The sequence below is a fragment of the Lactuca serriola genome, chromosome 1, assembly GCF_051521515.1.
Source record: "Lactuca serriola cultivar US96UC23 chromosome 1, Lser_US96UC23_V15, whole genome shotgun sequence".
Taxonomy (NCBI): Eukaryota; Viridiplantae; Streptophyta; class Magnoliopsida; order Asterales; family Asteraceae; genus Lactuca; species Lactuca serriola.
Window position 1 is genome coordinate 84,769,523 of NC_136408.1, and position 23,199 is coordinate 84,792,721.

General features: G+C 37.3%; 2 protein-coding genes across 2 annotated transcripts; one reads left to right on the plus strand and one right to left on the minus strand.

The window, feature by feature from the left end:
- Positions 1-1,047: 1,047 nt before the first annotated feature.
- On the plus strand, positions 1,048-6,668 carry LOC145093883 (linoleate 13S-lipoxygenase 2-1, chloroplastic-like). Its single transcript, XM_079032129.1, has 8 exons — positions 1,048-1,503; positions 2,335-2,603; positions 3,832-4,078; positions 4,169-4,489; positions 4,600-4,685; positions 4,886-4,996; positions 5,089-5,396; positions 5,498-6,668. Exons 1-8 carry the CDS (start codon positions 1,059-1,061, stop codon positions 6,537-6,539), a joined length of 2,829 nt encoding a protein of 942 aa, XP_078888255.1. The 5' UTR covers positions 1,048-1,058; the 3' UTR covers positions 6,540-6,668.
- A 1,405-nt stretch (positions 6,669-8,073) lies between these two features.
- LOC145093893 (uncharacterized) lies at positions 8,074-11,139 on the minus strand. Its single transcript, XM_079032138.1, has 3 exons — positions 9,579-11,139; positions 9,254-9,503; positions 8,074-9,174 (listed from the first exon to the last, which is right to left on the minus strand). The coding sequence occupies exons 1-3, from the start codon at positions 11,136-11,138 to the stop codon at positions 8,426-8,428; spliced, it is 2,559 nt and encodes an 852-aa protein (XP_078888264.1). The 5' UTR covers position 11,139; the 3' UTR covers positions 8,074-8,425.
- Positions 11,140-23,199: the final 12,060 nt, after the last annotated feature.

Below are 23,199 nucleotides of genomic sequence, written 5' to 3' on the forward strand. Positions count from 1 at the left end.
TCTTAGGAGCAAGACGATTATGTGGAGAGAGAGAGAGAGAGAGATAGAGAGAGAGAGAGAGAGAGAGAGAGAGAAAGCGAGAGAGAGAGAGAGAGGTATTTTTCTTTTAATCATAAGAATATTTAAATAAATAAAAAACTAAAAAATTAAAAAAATCAAGGGTAAAATCATCATTACAAAAAAGTTTAAATTGAATTGGACCAAACTCGCAACAAAATAAAAAGTTTGGACCTCTGATGCTAGTCTAAACTTTTTTGGACCAAAGTGATAATTTTGAGTGAACCACAGGGACCATTTGTGCAGTTTAGTCATTTGGATATTGTTGTATTGTAAATATCTATGGTAACTCAATTTATAGCATATTACCTTTTCTCATAATTCTTAATTAGTGACTATTTTATTTGGTCTCTAATAATAAATATTTGGTGACCACTTTTTCGGTCACTAAAGTCACTAATAAGACAATCGATGACATTTTTGTGGTCATTAAACAGGTCACTAATTTGATAAAGTACTGATGACCATCATTGATTAGTGACAATGTTAGCGACGAAATGGGTTGTTGGGCCTGTAATTAATGACAAAATGTGATGACCAAAACTTTGGTAACTAAATCATTTAGGGACTACTCTTACATTTCGTCACTATCTAACATTTTAGTTTGTAGTGGATTAATTTAAAAAAAAAAAAAAATCATTGTGAACTTATATTAATTTTAAATGTTATGTGTTTGATATACTTCTTCTAAAGTTCCCGGTCAACAAAAAAGTAGGAGGTAATAATTCAAATGTAGCTACAACGACAAAACAACGAAACCGAACCACTCGTCTAGTTACCCTTCAAGTAACATGCAATGCGCACGATTAATAAATAAAAAACGAAATCATAAAAAGAATAATAAAGACAAAAGATATTTTCGATACTTCATAGTCCAGTTTAAGTACAAAAAACTACTAATATAACTTACTTAAAACGTGACTTTTCGGTGTTGAGGCAGACGTATAGTAGAAATGAATTCAAAACAGAGAACAAAGTAGACTATATATAAGGAGGCATGCATGATACTTTTTGTGCATCAATACCAGTTCACAAACATGTTGAAACCTCAACTCAACAACCTCTCCCACCACCACAGCCTTGCTCCGGCGTTACTCACACAAGGGAAGAAGAATCTTATCCCCGGAAATAGGGTTGTTGACAATATCGGAAGCCCTTCTTCCTTTCTCTCTCTTAGCACCCTAGCATTTCCTACCAGACCTACTCATAAGTCTTTCCGTTCTCCTAGTCACACCCGCAACTCAATCAGCCAAATTAAAGCCGGCTTCGGTGATTCTAGTACAGCGAGTGTCACTCAAACCATCAGTCTTAAAGCGGTGATTACAGTCCAAATGACGGTGGGTGGTGTCCTATCCAACCTTACTGTTGACAGAGCCTTTGACGACATCGGAGATTTGCTTGGAAAATCGCTACTTTTGGAGCTTGTTGCTGCCGAGGTTGACCCTAGTAAGTGTACATGCTGATGTTCTGCAAATTATATTATTATACGACCAAAAATGTAAATGGGCTTAACAACTTGTAATTTAATAATGGGCGGATGCATATGCATGGTCTTGGTATTGGAGACAACTTGCAAAAACGAAAAAAAAAATGTCAAATCTGTCATAATCTAAATCAAGAAAAGAACATTAAAACATTTCTATTTCTAAAAAAATCAATAAATTAACTCCAAGTTTGAAATTATTCGTAGATGCAACGTGATGCAGGATAAGGTAACTCCGCCACATCAGCCACACAACCCATATCTATTCCTCGTATGCTTTTTGGCCAAAAACCAACCTGACACATCTCCAACACATGATAAATCGAAGAAACTTTTAACATATAGTTTTTTATATATAAAGTACAACATATATAAATTATAAATTGAATTATTTTTCACAAAATCTGAAAAGAATATAAAGAACTACCAGTAAATTGTAGTTTTGGTTTCTTTGGTTGTGGTTGATACGAACCTTCAGCTAATTTAGTCTTAATTAGTTTGGAAAATTTTACACTCTTGATTTTATGGTTGGAAAATTCTTCAGTTTAGTTGCGGTTAATGCATGCCAATTACGTTAAGTTTTATGCGGTTAATGCATGCCACAATCATCATCACCACTATATGCCACGATCACTTTCCCATTCCAATGGATACCATTATATACCACCATCACTACCATAATAAGATGTATTGGATTAGCGACATGTTTTCGTCGATGATATTTGGTGTTTGAAAGTCTATTTCGTTGTAATCTTTGCCTATTAATTTGACTTTTTAATATTTGATTTTTGAAGAGACCGGTTTACCAAAGGCTACGATAGTGGATTATGCTCATCCATCTGGTCAAAAAGCAGACGACTTAGAATATTTAGCAGAATTTGAAGTGCCTGAAGATTTTGGGTCTATTGGGGCTATAATGATTGAGAACGAACATCGCAAAGAGATGTTTGTGGAATCTGTTGTAATTAAAGGCCTCTCAACTGACCCCATCATCGTCTCGTGTAATTCTTGGGTTCATTCCAAGTTTGATAACCCTGAGAAACGGGTTTTTTTTCTCGACAAGGTTAGCAACTAATTGATCTTCTAATGAGTCACTATCCAATATGATATATAAAGTTTTACAAGTTTTAGTTATTGCAAAAAAAAACAACAATTTGATTCAATCATTTCACACGATTATTCAGAGTTTACATTTGATAGCACTACTACTAGAAAGAGGGACCTGGAATTTTCCTTCAAAGTCATCTTTGGTTAATGATGAGATGCACTTCGTCTTTAATCCATTGAAAATCTGTCGATAATTTTCCAAAAATAGACAAGGATTACACCTATGGTTTTTTTCACGGTAGCTAATCCGTGTTTTAATCCAGAGCTAATTTCTTTAAAGGAATTCCACAATGTTTTGTCGTTAATTTGCATGTCTACATATTAGCTAGGAAATAACTCCATTAATTATTATCTACTCTAATAAACGAAAGTTTTTTTTGCTCTATGTCCTCTTTTTATTTATTTGGACACATGACATTTTGTAGAATTTTTAAATTTTTTATTTTCCACTTGTTATTTTATTGTATTTTTCATTTTATTAAATTAAAATTTCACATTTAATATGTAAGGTAATATATATGTAAGGTATTTATTAAAAATGATATATATATATATATATATATATATATATATATATATATATATTCAATACATTAAAACCTCACTAATTTTAATAATTCAAAAAATTTCTTATTTTTCTTACAAATTCAAAATTTTCAAATTTTTAAAATTTCACATTTTTTTTAAATAAACTCATGTAGTACATAGATCTTACACCTAGTGCATATCAAATATCGTTTACTTTTTTTTCCTACTAATCTTTTTATTTACTAGATTAACGCAAGTGTAAAAATCAAAAGAAAAATAAGAAAGAAAATTAATAGATTTCACATACGTCACAATTTTCTTTACCACGTCATAGAAAATGAAAAAATTTCCTTCCGGTAACGAAATATATATATATATATATATATATATATATATATATATATATATATATATATATATATATATATATATATATATATATATATATATATATATATATATATATGGCTGTCTAATTAAAGGAACTCACATCAAACGTTTTAAGTAAAAAAACCAAGTTTAATTTATTTACTTGATTAACTAGTAATGATAGAACTATAGTGCATAGTGTATACAGGATTTTTATCGGCAACTTTTTAGTTTTAATTAATAATCGATACTTATTTTACTTTGCGTTTTTGGTGCGCCTGCCGCAGGTGTCATGCCTACCTTCAGAGACGCCGAGCGGATTGAAGCAGCTGCGAGAACAGGAACTAGCGATTCTTCGAGGCGACGGCGCCGCTGATAAGTCTCGGGAAAAGAAAGATAGAATTTACGATTACGATGTCTACAATGATCTTGGCGATCCAGATAAGGATCCGGAATTGGCACGACCGGTCCTCGGCAGTAAGGATTATCCTTACCCTCGGCGTTGCAAAACGGGTCGCCCTCGCTCCAAATCAGGTATCCGATCGTTTCCCATAAACTAAACAAATTATCAGAAGTTTCTGGGTTGTTGGTTCATTTGATTATTAGGTAGAATTGCAAATGCAGATCCATTATCAGAGTCAAGGAGTGGTGATGTTTATGTGCCAAGAGACGAAGCCTTTTCAGAAGTTAAGGATATGTCTTTTAATGCCAAGACTGTATACTCGTTGCTTCATGCAGTCATACCTTACATAGAGACATCTGTTATTGACAAAGACCTTGGGTTCCCATACTTCACAGCCATTGAATCTCTGTTCAATGAGGGAGTTAATTTGCCATCATTAGACAACAATGGGTTTCTTGGAAATGTTTTACCTCGACTTTTTAAGGCTTTTGAAGATGCCCAAAATAACGTCTTGCTTTTTGATACTCCAGAAATGATTGACAGTAAGTACTTTAATCAACTCTCTTTCTCTCTGTCTACACACACATAGCGAAACACCTTCTTTCTTTCTGTCAATTAACGATTTTTTTTTTTTTTTTTTTTTGATTTGCAGGAGATAAGTTTGGTTGGATGAGGGATGAAGAATTTTGTCGACAAACTCTTGCTGGTCTTAACCCTCTGAGTATTAGCTTAGTCACGGTATATTTCCTAGAAAGAAATATAGAAAAACCTTACTTAATTGTTTTTACTTCATGAGTACTTTCAAACGTAAACATGGAAACAAAATACCCAATTCAATTATAAAAAAAATCCATGTTACATTGTTTAGACACGATTCTGCAACTAATTATTCATAAAGAAACTTTAGAAGAGTATATAATAAGCCTGAATATGTTCAGGAATGGCCACTGAAAAGTAAACTTGATCCAGAGGTGTATGGTCCACCCGAATCAGCAATAACCAAAGATATGATTTTGAAAGAGATCAAAGGCTTCTGCACGCTGGAGGAGGTATGATTATTAATTAATAACTATCTAAAACTTGTAGTTGCCCATTATTAACTTGGAAATTAAAGAAGCATGGAACCCTACTTCATATGCAGGCTATAGAGGACAAGAAGCTTTTCATTCTAGATTATCATGATATCTTCCTTCCATATGTGCACAAAGTTAGAGATCAAAAAAAATTCAGAACAACTTTATACGGATCAAGAACACTGATGTTCCTTATGCCATCTGGAACATTAAGACCATTGGCGATTGAGCTTGTTAGGCCACCTGGCAATGGGAAACCTCAATGGAAGCGAGTATTTACTCCATCTTGGGAAGCAACAGGTGCTTGGCTATGGAAGCTTGCTAAGATCCATGCTCTTGCTCATGATGGTGGTTACCATCAACTCGTAAGTCACTGGTAAGTAACTAACCATGCATCCTTTATTGAAGTGAACCATAATCTTAATAAAAGTTATTTTTATAATATGATACACTGATTTGAGGATTTCAAATTTTCAGGTTGAGAACACATTGTTGCACTGAGCCATATATAATAGCCACCAATCGCCAGCTCAGCAAAATGCACCCGATACATAATCTACTACACCCTCATTTCCGATACACAATGGAGATCAATGCTTTGGCTAGGGAATCCCTCATAAATGCTGGTGGAATTATCGAAACTTGTTTTTCCCCAGGAAAATACAGCATCGAGTTGAGTTCAATCGCGTATGGTCAACAATGGCGGTTTGACCACGAAGCATTACCCGCTGACCTAATCGCAAGAGGCATGGCGGTGGAAGACCCCGATTCACCACACGGCCTAAAGCTAACAATAGAAGATTACCCTTACGCAAATGACGGTTTAGTCCTTTGGGATATAATCAAAGATTGGGTCACCAACTATGTCAACCATTATTACCCCGAAGACAACAACAACAACAAAAATCTTGTGGAAACGGATTCAGAACTTCAAGCATGGTGGACGGAGATTAGAACAGAAGGACACGCAGACAAGAAAGACGAACCATGGTGGCCGATTTTGAAAACACCAAAGGATTTAATCGGGATTTTGACAACGATAATTTGGGTAGCTTCCGGGCACCATGCAGCGGTCAACTTCGGGCAGTATGACTTTGCGGGGTATATTCCAAATAGGCCGACAATTGCCCGAGTGAAGATTCCATGTGAAGATCCGACTGATGATGAATGGGAGGTTTTTAAGCGTAGGCCTGAAGATGAACTTTTGTCTGCATTTCCTTCTCAGGTTCAAGCTTCACAAGTTATGGCTGTTCTTGATGTTTTATCAAATCATTCTGTAGACGAGGAGTATATTGGGGAGACGTGTGAACCAGCTTTTGAGGCAAATCCAGAGATAAAAGCTGCTTATGAGATATTTTCAGGGAGGTTGAAGGAGTTGGAAGGGATTATTGATGAGAGGAATGCGGATGAGAGTAGGAAGAATAGAAATGGAGTTGGGGTTGTACCATATAACCTTCTAAAGCCTTTTTCGGAACCTGGTGTCACTAGTATGGGGGTTCCAAATAGCATTTCCATATAGATGGTGTTTGAAATTCTCTATATTGACTGGGTCATGTCATGTTGTAATTCCATACAAAACTCTTTTCCACTAGACCATGTAAGGGCAATAAAATTGTTGTTTACCCAAATAAAATTGATGTTTATTGTTTTGGTGTGTTACTGGTTCTGCAATGTGTCCTTGGTAGTGGTGTTATGTCTTCTTGTTCAAAATAAATTCAGGCTATTCCTAGTTGAACTTAATGAGGTAACACATAATAGATATTGTTAGTATTGTAACCAGCGGTGTGCCCGCGATAAACGGCGACGACAAATAGTTTCAGGACGTGGATTAATTTATTTCGATGAATAGTTTCCTTGCGGGTATCATATTAGACCATAAAAACATTTTATAATCAAGTTACAATATTAATAATTCTTTCATTTTTACAATCTTCAAACGTTGTTAAATCCATTTATGCATCACTTTCTCGCAAATTACAGTTAATCACTCATTCATAATGTTAACTTCTAACAACTGTAACATCTTAACTTGTTTTGAAACTTAGACCGGTTTGGTGGGTTGCAGGGTTGTAATAATTCAATCCGATTTTTTATTTTCAATTTATTTTAAGTTGTTTTTGTAGTTTTGAAACAATTTTAATTTATAAAGTTAACGTAAATGTTGACAAAACTGCAAATTTGGTCCTTGTGGTTTGGCAAAACCTTTGGATGGGGTCCAAAAAGTTTCCAGCTTGCACCAAAGGTCCAAAATCAAGGTTTTCATGGGTTTTTAGTCCATTCCGTCATTGACCGTTTGTTTGGGGCCGTTAGTGCCTTCACGTGCCCTCCATGTGAGGGCATTTTGGTCATTTTACGTACTTATTTTAAATAATATCATATTTCTCCTTTATATACATACTCATACGCAATCCTCTTCTTCTTCTTCATTTTTATTTACAGAGAAGCAACAAAAGGGCTTCTTCTTCGTCTCTCAAAGGATTCTTCTTCTTCGTGTCTCGTCTACTTCTACTGCTACGAGATTCAAAAATGGTGCTCTGCTTCTGTGGGAACGTTGCTGTTGTGCGAACCTCATGGACTTCACGAAACCCTGGTCGACGTTTCTATGCATGCCCTAAAATGGTAAGCAAACTCATATTAGGTTATGATATTTCGGTAGTTATGCAATAACTCTTCTACTTTAATGTATTCTTGTAGGGATCCAGATGTGGATTTTTGGGGTGGTTCGATCCCCCTATGTGTCAAAGATCAACTGTTATCATACCAGGACTGTTGAGAACAATGAATAGGTATGAGGTTGAAGTGGGCCAGCTGAAGATGTGTTTGCTTGTCTCGTGGGTTTTGTTTCTGTTGTTTGTGCTGTTTTGGAAATAGGAATTAGAGGTTAGGACTTTTTTGTTGGTAGTAACCACTTAAAAATGTGGTCTTTTGGTGCTAGAAGGTTTAATTGTGGTTTATATATGTTTTTGTTGGTAGTAACCACTTAAAAGTGTTATCTTTTGGATCATTGTATATGTAATGCTTTTATGACAATGGGAAGTGTAATGGTTTTATCCTTTTATGAATATGAAATTATAAAGGTTTGATCTTGACATGATATGCAAGTGTAATGGTTTTTCTCTACGTTTGAATATGCAATTGTAATGGTTTTATATGCATACATTAAGTACATTGCCATAACATCTTCATGCTTTGACAGTACAACATAAACAAATAACAAAAAACATTACCAAAAGGGGACCATAACAGATAAATGCCAAAACACAATCATTACCAACAAAGGGCATTAAAGTACATTATCATAAGGGCATCAAAGTACATTATCAAAATAGATAAAAAAAAAAAGGCAACAAAGTACCAACTAAAGTGCATTAACAAGTCTTCACAAACATAAAAAGTACTTAAACATCAATTCCCATCTTTGGCCTTGCAGGTCCTGGCATTGTGACCCTTTTGCTTACACTTACTACATGTCACAGTCAAAAACTTCCTGCTCAGTGATTGAGTTTCATTATCATTTTGACTTTGACTGTTTGCTTGCCTCTTACGTTGCTGGATTTCAATCCTTTCCTCTGCTGTAATCCTTCTTTTCTTTTTTGGCCTGCCTATAGCTTTGTTGTGTGGTGGAGGCACAAGAGTTGTTGGGCAGTCACTCTTAGGCCACATGGCTCTACCTTTGATAGGCTCCACCTTGAAGGAGTACATCTCTTTCCATGTATCAAGCCAATACACCTTATGCACATAGGTGTATAGTTCTCCCACCTTTTCATTATTGTCTGCCATTTCATTTAGGCTTGCAATTGCATGTTTGCAAGGAATTCCAGTAAGCTCCCACTTTCTACAACTACACTCCCTTTTCTCCATGTCCACCACATGTTGATCATTCCATGGACCTTTAACCTGATACTTTTGTCCCCCATTCCATCGTGCATGATACTTACTAGCTAGTGTTGTGTTTGATTCCAAAATCCTAGTACCAGTTGGAGTTAATGGACCTTGACACTTGTTTAACACCTTCATCACATTGCATACTCTCTTCATAAGGTACTCTCTGATGAACTCCAAACAACTGATAATGGGTTTGTCTCTCCCTTTAACAAGTTTGCTATTGAACACTTCACAAAGGTTATTCAATAACATGTCTGAAATTGCCCTTCCTAATAGTTCATTAACAAAACAACAGTTAGTGTATATCTATACTACAATAAAAAATAAGACAACAAATTGAGAAAATACCTGAAAAATGACTTCTAGCCCAATGATGTGGAGGGATTTTCAAGAGCCACTGATATGCTTCTATGTCATAATTCCTTAGCTTTACCATTACAGCTTCAAACTCTGGTATGGTGGTGGCTGTAGCACACCTCCAAAAATACTCCTTGTATTCTGTAGTCTTAAATCTGATCCTCATGTTCTGGTATATGTGTCTAATACAGAACCTGTGTTCTGCATTAGGGAACAATTGTTCTATGGCTGGTAGAAGACCCTGTTGTCACCAAAACAAAATAAGAAATTAGTCTGTAATGCAACTAGTATGCAATATTAAATGTAACTAGAGTACCTTCTGTCTATCACTGATAAAGGTGAAGTTGGAATTTGAATACAACTCAAGATCTTCAGCAAGACACTGAAGAAACCATTTCCAACTTGAAGTGTTTTCACTTTCAACAACAGCATATGCCAATGGGTAGGTTCCATTGTTGGAATCAACACCAACTGCACTTAGTATTTGACCTGGGAAAGGTCCCTTCATGAAGGCTCCATCTAAGCCTAAAAATTCTCTCAAACCTGCCTTAAAACCTTTCTTCAAAGGACCTAAACACACGTATATCCTTCTGAATTGCCTGGTTGGGGATGAAACCACAGGTTCTGAAACCACATCAATCTTTACAGTTGTACCTTCATTTGTCTTTTGTAGCTCTAGTACATAGTCTCTCAAAGCTGCATATTGCTTTACGTAATCCCCTGCAACATTTTTGGTGGCTAATGCTCTTGCCCTAAATGCTTTCTCTTCTGAAATACTAACTCCATAAGTTGATTGGAGTTGCTCTTGTAGGGCACGAACAGGCAGTCCAGGATTAGCTTCAATCTGATCCATAATACGTTTGGAAAGAAATGTTGCTGTGCAAGATCTGATTTTTCGTGTTTGGAGACAGATGTGTTTCTGATTATAGGTCTTAATAAACCAATAGTCCTGTTCACTTGACCTAGATGCATGAAGTTTCCATGTGCATTTAACTTTATCTGAGTTTACATCTTTACCCTTTACCTTTTTCCCAGAGGTAGGTCCACCTACCCCACTTGCATTTAAAACTACAGTTCCATCACAAACAGCTGTCAATCTACTCTTGTCGTTTTTTGTGAATGAGATATTCCTCCTTGTCTCTAAAGCATGCAGGTCAATTTTGTCTTTCAATTCTTTCTTGGCTTTATATTTCTGCCCAATATGAAAAGCTACCTTGTGCACCTCACCAGCAGAACATAAGGTTTGTTTCCCCAGCTCTTTGATCATTTCTCTTCTTTTCCTGTTGTCCCCTGAGTCCTCACTTAATGAATCCCACTCGTCATTGTCAATTACCTCCAAATCATCTTCTTCATCACTATCTTCATTTCTTTGACCACCCATTCTTTGACATCCATTGAACTCTGCTTCTGTATCAATATTTAGATTGAAATCCTCCATGTCAACGTCAACATCTTCAATTATGTTGTCCTCATCAATCATAAAGTCACTATCTTCATCTTCACTGTTTTGATTCTCAAAATCAATGTCATCAGGCTCCTCTTGTCTCCACTCATCATTGAAAGGAATGTTATCTTGGCCTTCAAACCCATTAAATGGGATGCTATCTTGGTCTTCAAAAGGTTGAAAGTTTGTCATTAACTCATCATCTATGTTGATGTTAGTTGAAAATTCATTGACTCCTTGAGGATCATTATCCATGACAACTCTATACCCCTCATCTGCAAATCCTTCTACACCCTCACCATTGGATTTGTTCACATCAAGTTCTTCATTCACATCAATCTCTTTGTTTAACTCTTTTTCTGCATCAACTACAACAAATTCATCTACAAATCCTTCTACACCCTTACCCTTATCAACTTCACCACTTGCCATTGTTTTTTCAACACCTTCCCAATCCAAGTTAAGCTTTGTACTACAAGACGATGCCCCTTTACTATGTTTCCAACCTTTAGACCTACTAAATTCAGGTGTTGCTGATTTGTATAAGGTTAATGCTAACCCTAAATCACCCTCACCAACATCAATTTGGATTGGAGTTACCACTTCATGAGCAACTACAGGTGATGAGGGTCTAATGGAATCCTGCTTCTCCATGTCTTCTATTATAACCCTTCTTGGACCAGTTGGGGACATAAAATATGTAAGCAAGTTCGTTTGACCATGCTCTGTGTACACTTTAATCATTTTGTTATTATGGGTAACATACCGTGAGAGATTACGCACATCATCATCGTTACCTAATGCTCGGAGTCCAAAGTCAAATCCTTCATTAGGCAAACGGAAATGGTAATACATGATTTCAGTACCATCATACCCTAATTCTCTCATCATCAAGTCTAGTTCATGAACAGAAAATTCATCAATGTCGACAACATCAAAGTACCTTACTTGGCCGTTAATATACCTAATATTTGGAAACTTTGTGAAACTCCCTCCGTGATGAAGTTCAATAGAGAATATGTTGGGGTAACCAGCTTCAAAACAGAAAGAGACGATTGTTAGTTACAGTTTTTCAAATTTTGAAGCTTGATCATAAAATACAGAGTTTTTCTAAGTTTGAATCTTACCATAAACTTCTTGAACGTTGACAATCTCTCCAACATTTCTAAGTCCCCACATTTTCAAAAGCAGGAACACAATCCAATTTTCAGACGATCGTTAGGGTTTTTGCGTTTGAATCAAGAGGTATGAGTAGAAGACGAAGGAGTGTACAGTCTGCAATCTAATTAATTGAAGTGGCGGCAACGGAGGCTAGGACCTAAAATGACCAAAATGCCCTCACATGGAGGGCACGTGAAGGCACTAACGGCCCCAAACAAACGGTCAATGACGGAATGGACTAAAAACCCATGAAAACCTTGATTTTGGACCTTTGGTGCAAGCTGGAAACTTTTTGGACCCCATCCAAAGGTTTTGCCAAACCACAAGGACCAAATTTGCAGTTTTGTCGTAAATGTTTATCCATTTATTTGTTTATTATAATATTTTACTTTTATTTTATTTTTATCAATGTGTTTTTCAACTTTTTTTATGATTACCTCTTTGGAAAATCCTATCTTATGATGACAACCACTAAAAAGCATATCTCACCCATATTATTTAAAGTTTTTAACCTACTAAATATACAAACATCATGATACAATGGTTATAAATTTGATATCAATTATTGATTTTAAAATGCTTCGTTTTCTTTAAAAAAATGTTTATAATAAAATGGAGATCAGTAATAACTAATTAGGTAATCAGGAAGTATTATTTAAAAAAAAAACATTAGAATATCTACCAGAGTTACTTTGGGCTAAAATATTATTCTTAAAAATAGTTAATTTGTTTTTTTCTTATACAACTTTCTGCTATTTCTAAATTCTCTATTGAAAAAATGGTAATAATCAATTCTCTCCATCATACCTCTGAATATTTTAAATAATTTCCATGTTCTTACTTTACTTTGAAACACCACACACATATATCCATAATGAGAATGTTCTTACTTTAGCTTGAAAACTTTACATAAACGTCTATTAAAAATAAAATGAATTATTAAAAAAAATATCAAAGAACTTTTGATAAAATATGAAGGATTATTGTTTTCCTTTCCCACCGTTCATATGAACATATAAATATATGAAACAAATGGTATTATAAGTATATAATTTTAAAGATAAAAAATATTTTAAAACTTATCAAGCATATTTCACTCATACATGGTTTATCCCTCTTAGACTTTTGTTCTATATCAAATATCAATAAATAAATTGACTTTATAACTATAATTTACTATTATTAAAAATAGATGTGTAACATAAAAACCTTTAATAAAAGATCATCCTTGCAATAAATGTTTTGGACTTAGCATCGTAACCACAGTAAATAAAAAAATGCGGCTAAAATTTCTTTCTTTGACTATAGAATTCTTTATTCCTTATATAACCTCAAATATGTACTTATGCTTGACTATTATGCATAATTGCATGTTTTTAGCATATTGACTCGTTACTTTTTTCTTAAAAATGAGTGGCTAATGCATTTACTTGTCTTATTAGGTTACTGTTCTTTGAAGTCAACCAATGATCAACAACAAAATTATCCAAAGAGCACACACATCAGTTAGACCATTTGAAGTGGTAAAATACATTCATACTCAATCTATGCAAGAATAGCAACCACACATGTGGATATACGTCTTCGAATCCAAAACCTATTAACATGGCACACATGATAAATAGATACACCACAATGTATCAATAGCATAATCACCCTTATGTGGAATGCAAACCATTTGAAATGGAAATTAAGCAAAGTGAACTGCATCCAGATGTGTCAACTCATTTAATATCCTTCAAATTCAAAAGGTGTGTAATAAAAGACCTTAATACAAAGACAGGGGTGGCAGATATAGATATCTTCAAGCCCATACCTTGAGAATATACACCAAAGGAAGTTTAAAACACATTAGATATGCAAATTTAAAGAATATAAAGGATAAATCAATGAATCACACATTGAAAATTACCAATACTAGTCTATTCTAGACATGAAATGGACCATTTACATGTAGCTGATGTAAATATCATATTAAAATATGGACATTGATGTACAAATACATAAAACGGATTAAGCTTTTACACGTATATAATGAATAAATACTACAAGGATGATGCCTACAACATCATCCCCTATTTTTCTAGGGTTGTAGTTGTTTCTGAAGGAGGAAAGGTAAAATAGTTAGCTTTTAAATCCAACACGGCTATGATAAAAAAAAAAGGTAAAATAATTACCTTTAAAAAATGGTGTACTAAAACAACCAGAAGAATAAAAAGAAATGAAGAACTTGCTCATAGAGAAACCCAAATTTAAAAGATTTGGAATTAAGAATTCTTATTTTTGAGGTCGTTTTCTACAAGGGAGGTATGACTCCTGGAAAAAGGGCTCGTTTTCTACAAGGGAGATATGACTCCTAGAAAAAGGGCTCCACATAAAAGAAAATTCAATAAAGGTCAAAATAAAGACCCTATAACAACAAAAACTGCAGCATTGGGAAAGATGGTGCCTAAATTTGGTCGATTTCACATTTTTTGAAGAAAAATTTGCTCTTTTTAGCCACCTTCCTTCCTAAGATCCCAACTACTCTTGATTTCTACACAAAAAAAAATGAAGAAGTTAAGATAAGTGGTCAAAACAGGGAGAAGAAATGGTGGTGGAAGGTTTCTAGATCTACCTGAGCCAATATTCTAAATTGGATAGGACCATTAAAATCCTAGATGCTTGTTAAAAACCAAAACAAATAGAATCCAACAATACAAACAAATCGGTAAACCGGAAAGATATTTTACTTTTTTTTTATGTTAAAAAAGATTCTTACCATATACTTTCTTAGACAGATGACAAAATTCCACACAAGAATCCAAAGCTATCTCCAACCTTGACGAAATGAAGAATGCAACTATTGAGAAATGTCAATATGATTATATACAATTATGATTGGATTGTAAAATAAGCCACAAATTTGAAATAGCCATGCAAGAATAGATTAAATATAACCTTCAACAAATAAGATCATGATTAGTTACCGATAACAAAGTAGAGATGATCTGTAATAGAGAAACTCATGGTTGCTTACCAAGATGACCATATGCAACCATGATTGGTTTAGCACTCCTGATAGCGGTGTTAGATAATCGATTCCAAAAAAAAAAATCAACATATTGACATGCTTGTCGGATGATGCTGCATCTAAAACCCTAAAATTGTGGTTCAAAGAAGAAAATTTATAGAGAGAAATAGAATGGAGGATTATCGTGGTGGCGTTTAATAATATGACCAGGAGGTGGAGAAGAAGAATCATATCGTCATCGCCATCAAGACGCAAAATTACCATTATCTCCATTGAGGCACATTATTTTAACAAGAAATCCAATTAGGTCTACGGTTAGGAAAAAAAAGCAACGTTCAAAGAAAGAATATTGTAGAAAATATACATGAGCCATGGAACCTTTTATTATGTGTCCATATTCCTTGGAAATTTGTAAATAGAGAATATGAGATTTTAGGATTCGAATTTGAAATTGAAATGACTAAATAGATTGAGTGTGGGTTTTAATGGGGAAAGGTCGGAGATAACAATGTGTGATTGGGGGAATAAAAAAGGAAAGTCATTTTATTGATGGAAGAGTATGGTTTGATTTAATTTATGAAACATTAATGTTTAATGTGATTATTTTCTGAAACGGAAATATAATGTGTATTGAAGGGTAAGCATAAATTGATTGTACATGATGTAGTAGGTATGGTACCTCTTAAATTTCAAGAAATATCTAAAATGTTTTATATAATAGTAAATATATTGTAATATATATATATATATATATATATATATATATATATATATATATATATATATATATATATATATCAAACATTATTATAAAAGTATACTTGAATATTTTGAGGTTGGGATACTATTTAAAATATAATTCAGGAATTAAGTAATGGTATTGGTGAATTAATGAAATATTATTCACTAAGAATGTGTTGTAAAAAATAAATGTGTAGGAATCTTAGATAATGAAAGTATATTGCTACTATTGAAAGTATAATTAATACCCAAATGTTAGTTTAGCAACCAATATTACTGAAAGGGGTTTGGAACAAAATGGTTATGTTTAAACTCAAGACATGATATCCAAAATGAAATTAGAATGTCTAATTAGAAAGTACATTACCTAAATTGTTAAAAGTATCAAAAAAATAATTTAGTGGCGTCATTGGATGTCAAAGTGATTAGTACTTGCCTAGCTTGTATGATTTATGCAAATAACTTCGATGATTTTGTAAATATATGATGCTTGTATATCTAGGGTGTAACTTATTATTGAGATTATTTGAGTTTAAATATTCTGTAGAATGGCGACAAATTAAATTTATTTATCGATTTAATCAGAAAATAGAACGATATACAGTTATATTGCTAAATTGGACTTCAATTCCTATTTTTTTTTAGCGACAAACAAGTAACAAAATGTTATTGGTATCCATAAATAAGATGTCCTCTAAATGCATTTTCATCGCATTTTTTGTTAGGTCCCTATGTGCATTTCCCCTACTTTTCATTCCTTCATATAATGAATTTACCGTGAACGTATCCATTTGATCCGTGAACTGTCCATGAAACACATAGATAAAATGATTTATAGATGTCTAGAAAGATTTAATCACAATTTTTGATGTTTCGAGTTTCTAATTTTCCGATTTTGATTGTAGAGAAAAACACTACTAGAAAATGGGGTATTACCGACAAATTTTAGCGACGGAAAAATCCGTCAGAAACAGCAACGGAAAAAGATATTTTCTATACTTCATTTTCTAGGTTAAGTACTATAAACTACTAATATAACTTACTAAAAACGTGTGACTTTTCATTTTTCAAGATAGTTTTGTAATTTAATAATTTTCTATTATTAAGCACCTCTTTTTTTTTTTTTTTTTTTTTTTTTTTTTTTTTTTTTTCTTTTTTCTATATATAAGGAGGCATGCAAGATAGTTTTTGTATATCAATATCAATTCACAATCATGTTGAATGCTCCACTCATCAACCTCTCCCGCCACCACAGCCTTGATCTGAGGTTACTCATACAAGGGAAGAAGAATCTTATCCCCAGAAATGGGGTTGTTGACAACATTAGAAGCCCATCTTCCTTTCTCTTTCTTAACACCTTTGTAACACGTACCCTAAATCTGGTATGTCTTGAAACCCTCAAGAATTTCATTTTTGCATAATTGGCCCTTTAAGTACGATGGGCGTACTTAAGTGTATGCTTAGCGTATTATGCATGAATGGTTGCGGAGGAACTAGAGGTACGCTGGGCGTACCAAGCCGTACGATGGGCATACGCGCCAGGGGTCCAAAACCCTAATTTTCAGACATGAGACCTATTTAAGCGACCTTAAGTCCCTTGGACTTAACCTTAGAGAGTCTCCACTGCCTTAGAACGTCCTTACACTCCAAAGAAACTTATGAGACCATTTTGAGCTTTGAAAAGTGCATTTGTGACTCTTTTAGTGTTCATTCCAAGAAGAAGAGGTGGTTAAACAAACTTGGAATGAGTTGGTGCTTCAAGATCCTGCATCATGGTCATCTTGAAAAGCTTCTGGAGGTAAAAATCTTGGATCTTTCATCTTAAATCTCTAGATTAAGCTAGGGTTTTCTACCTTATCCCTGTTTGGTTGATTTTGGACCTTCATTGTGAGTTAAGCAACTCCAGAAGATGGGAAAGACAGATCTGAGGTCCCTTGGTCCTTTAGAACCATAAAAATTGAGTCTTGATGGGAGTTTTGGCCCCATACATGGGTTAAAGACCTTGGATAGGTCTTAATGGAGGTGTTGGGTGTATAGGAGACATGCAAAGGCATAAAGTTGCCAACTTTATGCCTTAGGATGTCTTATCGAACTTAGATATGGATTTTGGACGTAAAGGAAGCGAGTATTAAGCACTTAATGGAGAAAGTGCTCAAACTGGTTGTACATTGGGCGTAACTCTGTGTACGCCACGCGTAGTCCCAAGTCCCAGTACGTTGCACATACCAGGATGGTACGCCGAGCATACACAGTGCAGATGGGCCGAATTTGTTTTGGGCCTTTGAGCTATTTGGGGCTCATATGATTATTGGGCATGGTGTATTCTGTGAATTATAGGCTACTTTATATGCTATGGGCCATGGATATATTGGTTGGGCCTTATTAAGCCAAGAGGCCCATTAGTAATTTTGGACTTGGATTTTGGGCCCATTAGTAAGGGAATGATAATTGGGCCTTATGGATGGGTTCGGAGTTGGGTTTCCTTTGACTAACCTAAGGTCCTAACATTGATTAATATTATTATTCGGCTCGGGAAGTTTCAGACTGTTTGGAGAGCAACTTTTGTATTCAGCAGACAGAGGTGAGTCTCCTCACCATACCAATGGGTCTAAGGCACCAAGGCCGGCCCATTATGTGATCATGATATATATATATATATATATATATATATATATATGTTAGTTATTCTATGTTTGATATGCTATGTGATTGTGTGTTTTGTATGGAAGACCATGGGAGAGCCCATGACACTTGGATGTAAGACCATGAGGAGAGTCTATGGCTTTCCTATCAAAGACCATGGGAGAGCCCATGACACTTAGGTGTAAGACCATGTGGGGAGCCCATGGCATCCTGGAGTAAGATCTTGCGGACGAGCCCACGGCATCCTTATCTGTTGTATGCATGGCTTATGTGATATGTGTGTAGCTTTAATTAGCTAACATGATATGTCCATGTGTAGTGTGTGGTATACTCTGGGGAAGTCAGTAAGCATTTCGCTTATAGGTTGTTGATTTCTTTCAGGTACATCTAAGCCCAAGGGCAAGGGCAAGGCGTGATGGCGCGACGTGCACTCTATCTCTCTTCTATTGATACATTTTGTGGACACTCTAATGTTTTTGAATAACATTGTGTTGAACGTGGTTTTGAAAACAATTATGTTTGGATTTCATGGTTATGCAAATGTGTTTGACTAATTAAAAATGAAAAATTTTCTTTGAAAAATTTGGGTCGTTACAAGTTGGTATCAGAGCCTTGGTTTGAGGGATTCGGGCACACTCTCGAGTGTGTCAGGACTCAAACTAAGGAAATGGTAAAATTGTTTTCAAAAAGTAACTTAAAAAGGGTATTCAAAAGAAAATGAAAAGATGAGAGTGCAACGCGCGTGATCAGCCAAGCCAAGTAACTAGTTCCCCAATATGTTAGCCATATTATACTGATATTTGAGCTTTGTTGAATATATGGAACTTGCTATGTGTTTGCTTTAAAATTGTATACATTTAGAAGCTTATAGCCTCAGAATGATCGATTTGGCCTTATTTCCTGCTCCTTGTTTGGTTGTGGTCCTAGGGTAGAATCTTTTATTCGAAAGTCTATTTGATGCTTTTTCTGTGTACAATTTGCATGCATAAAGGCAACCTGTCACGATTGGTTTGAGTGATGTGAGTAGAATAAATCTTAGGACAACCTAAGATTTGATGTATGTGGTAGTTTGTGGAATATGGTTTAGTTTGGGACAAATTGGGGTTGTCAGGTAGGGCATTAGGGGAAAGGTACAGGTAGGTGTGGAAGATAGTATTGGGCACGTACAACTGAAAGCACAGGACTTGTACCCAAACCAATGTTAGATATGACGCTTTCAAGGAGGACCGGTGTGGGAAGATCCCTTATATGGAAATCATGATCATTATAATTTATGATATTTCAGTCCAGCATGGTGGTGACACGATTTGGAGCAGGAGGATCATGATTGGGGTCTGGGTCCGGGGAAGGATCGGGCGACACTGCTTATGTCATCGATGAGAGGCTGCACAAGCTCATTGCAGCCAAGGTTACCAGGGACATCCTTGATGCGAACCCGGTCATTTTCGGGATAGTCAAGGAGGGCATGATAGAGATTATGGAGGAGAGACTTAGGGCATTTAGAGTTGAGGTTGCTGCAGATCAGGTTGGGACCCGAACTCCCTCATTCCGGGAGTTCAAGGCGTGCGGGGCACCGGAGTTTCTCGGGGTCAAGGACCCCATTGTTAGCCGAAGATGGGTGGCGAATCGAAAACGCCCAGCGCATGAGTTCTTGCCCGGATGCGATTTTGCATCATGTATGTTAAGAGACAGAGCCCGAGATTGGTGGGGAGAGGTGACCAGCCAGGTGAGAGCGGCTGGTGTGGCTGAGATGACGTGGGCCGAGTTTGTTCGGCGATTTGATGCAGAGTTTGCACCACCTATTGAGGTGCAATGGCTGGTGAGGGAGTTTCACGACCTTCAGCAGACCACCGGCACTGTGGTGGAGATCGCCGCCAAGTTTCGGGAACGAGCTTTATTGATCCCACAATACGCTACAGATGAGGACATGAGGAGGACGAGATATCATTCCATGCTGAGGGATGATATCCGGAGCAGGCACAGGCAGTAGTGGGTCAGGCAAAGAAGCCTAAGACCTCAAATACTTCTAACAGGGCCAACAGGTCCGGGGTCGGTGTGCTAAGTGCGGTAAACCACACAGTGGGGCTTGCCGAGGGGCTGGCTCGGGATGCTATGCTTGTGGCCAATCAGGCCACGTGATCAGGGATTGCCCCAAGAAGGGCTTGATTTTCTTCCACTGCAACCAGACTGGCCATAAGCGGGCCGATTGTCCGAGGTTGCAAGGAGGGGGAGGAACGGTGGCGGCGCCTGCGCCCGCCATGTTGAGGATTACAAATGGCTGCCTTGTCAAGGCGGAAGTCTCGGCGGTGAAGAGCCACGCATTTCAGTTGACCACCGAGGAGGCTCGGGCAGCACCAGACGTTGTGGCTGGTACGTATCTATCATTTTTTGCTCATTATGATTTGTATGACTTATGTATATATTATGCTTGTATAGGTACCTTTTTGGTCGAAGGTATGACGGCACATGTTTTGTTTGATTCAGGTGCTACCTGATCGTTCGTATCTCTTGCGCTAAGCAAGAAGTTTCGGGACGCGTCCGGAGCTCTGGATTCCCCACTCGAGGTGGAGATTGCATATGACCGTACCATTTGTGTTGTGAGGGTGTATCGGGATTATGTCCTAAATATGCTTGGAGAGAGGTTTTGTGTCGACCTAGTCCCAATACCGTTGTGAGGGCTGAAGGTGATTGTCAGGATGGATTGGCTGGGGGCCAACGGGGCCATGATCGATTGTGAGCGCCAGTTGGTAAGGGTTCGAACCCCAAGTGTGGGAAAATTGGTTATTCATGGTGAGAGGGCCTTGCAGGGACTAACCCTCTGTTTGGCTGCGAGGGCGAGGAGGTTTTTACAGCAGGGTTGCACGGGATTTCTGGCCTATGTCTCGGATACGAGAATGGAGACCGTGACAGATGTGGGCAGTGTGCCAGTTGTACGGGATTTTCAGGATGTGTTCCCCGAAGAGTTACCTGGATTGCCTCCGGAGAGGCAAGTGGAGTTTCGCGTTGACCTGGTGTCGGGTGCCACTCCAATAGCAAAGGAACCATATCGGTTGGCACCACCGGAGATGCAGGAGTTATCTGCGCAGCTTCAGGAGCTACTAGACTGGGGATTCATTCGTTTCGAGCAATTCCTCGTGGGGTGCACCTATCCTTTTTGTGAAAAAGTAGGACGAATCGCATAGGGTGTGCATCGATTATAGGGAACTGAACAAACTAACGGTGAAGAACCGTTATCTGTTACCGAGGATCGATGATTTGTTCGATCAGCTTCAGGGTGCGTCTTGGTTTTCCAAGATTGATCTTCGGTTGGGATATCATCAGATGAGGATTCGGGATGAGGATATATCGAAGACGGATTTTAGGACCCGGTATGGGCACTATGCGTTCGTGGTGATGTCGTTCGGGCTCACCAATGCCTCATCAGCTTTCATGGACCTCATGAACAGAGTGTGTAGCTCGATGCTGGATCGGTCGCTGATTGTTTTTATCGATGATATTCTGGTCTACTCTAAGACCAGGGAGCAGCACGAGCAGCATTTGAGGGAGGTATTAGAAACCCTGAGGGCGGAGAAACTTTATGCGAAGTTCTCCCAAGTGTGATTTCTGGCTGCGATAAGTACAGTTTTTGGGGTATATTATCAATCAGGAGGGTATTTCAGTTGATCCGGCCAAGGTTAAGGCTGTGATGCGGTGGGAAGTACCGAGGAATGCATCAGAGATTCGTAGCTTCTTGGGCTTAGCGGGCTACTATCGGAGATTTATCCAGGATTTCTCCAAGATTGTTGTGCCATTGACCCGCTTGACCAAGAAAAATGTGACTTTTTGGTGGGGTGCGGATCAGCAAATGGCTTTTGAGACCCTAAGACGGAGGTTATATGAGGCTCTAATTCTAGTACTACCTGAGGGTTTAGATGATTTGGTGGTGTACTACGACACATCGATCTCAAGGTTAGGTGTGGTACTGATGCAGAGGGGGCATGTGATAGCTTACGCCTCAAGACAGTTGAAGCCTCATGAGGCGAATTACTCCACTCATGACCTGGAATTGGGACAGTGGTGTTTGACCTCAAGATTTGGAGGCACTATTTATATGGAGTGCTGTTCACTATATATACCGATCACAAGAGTCTAAAGTATCTGATGGATCAGCAGAACCTTAACATATGACAGCGGAGGTGGTTGGATGTGCTGAAGGATTATGATTGCAAGATTCTATACCACCCAGGGAAGGCCAACGTGATGGCCGATGCATTAAGCCGCAAGACGGCGGGGTCTCCGATTAGGGACATTTGTATGAGGATGACCACGATTTCGCCTTTGTTGGATATGATCAGGGAGGCTCAGGTCGAGGGGGCGAAGAAGGAGAACTAGAAGATAGAGAAAATTCGGGGACAGTATCCTTTGTTTGTCAAGGATAGTCGTGGCCTTTTGACTCAGTGTGGCCGAATATGGGTACAAGTGACAGGGGGAGTAAGACAGAGGTTATTAAAGGAAGCGCACAAATCCAAGTTCTCTATAGACCCAGGAGATACAAAAATGTATAGGGACTTGAGGCTGAGTTATTGGTGGCCCTGCATGAAGCGGGAAATCGCCTGGTTCGTGGAGCGGTGCTTGACCTGTAGGAAGGTCAAGGTCGAGCATCAGCGGCCAAGGTTCAGCCACTACCTATTCCCATGTGGAAGTGGGAGGAAATCACCATGGACTTCATCATGAAGCTACCCAGGACAGCGAGGGGTGTAGACACCATATGGGTGATCGTGGATAGATTGACAAAGAGTGCCCACTTCATTCCGATTTTCGAATGTATATCCGCGGAAAAAGTTGGCAGATATATATGTACGAGAGGTGGTGGCGAGACACGAGGTACCAGTGTCGGTGGTCTCCGATAGGGATGTCCGGTTCACTTCCATATTTTGGAAGAAATTCCATGAGGAG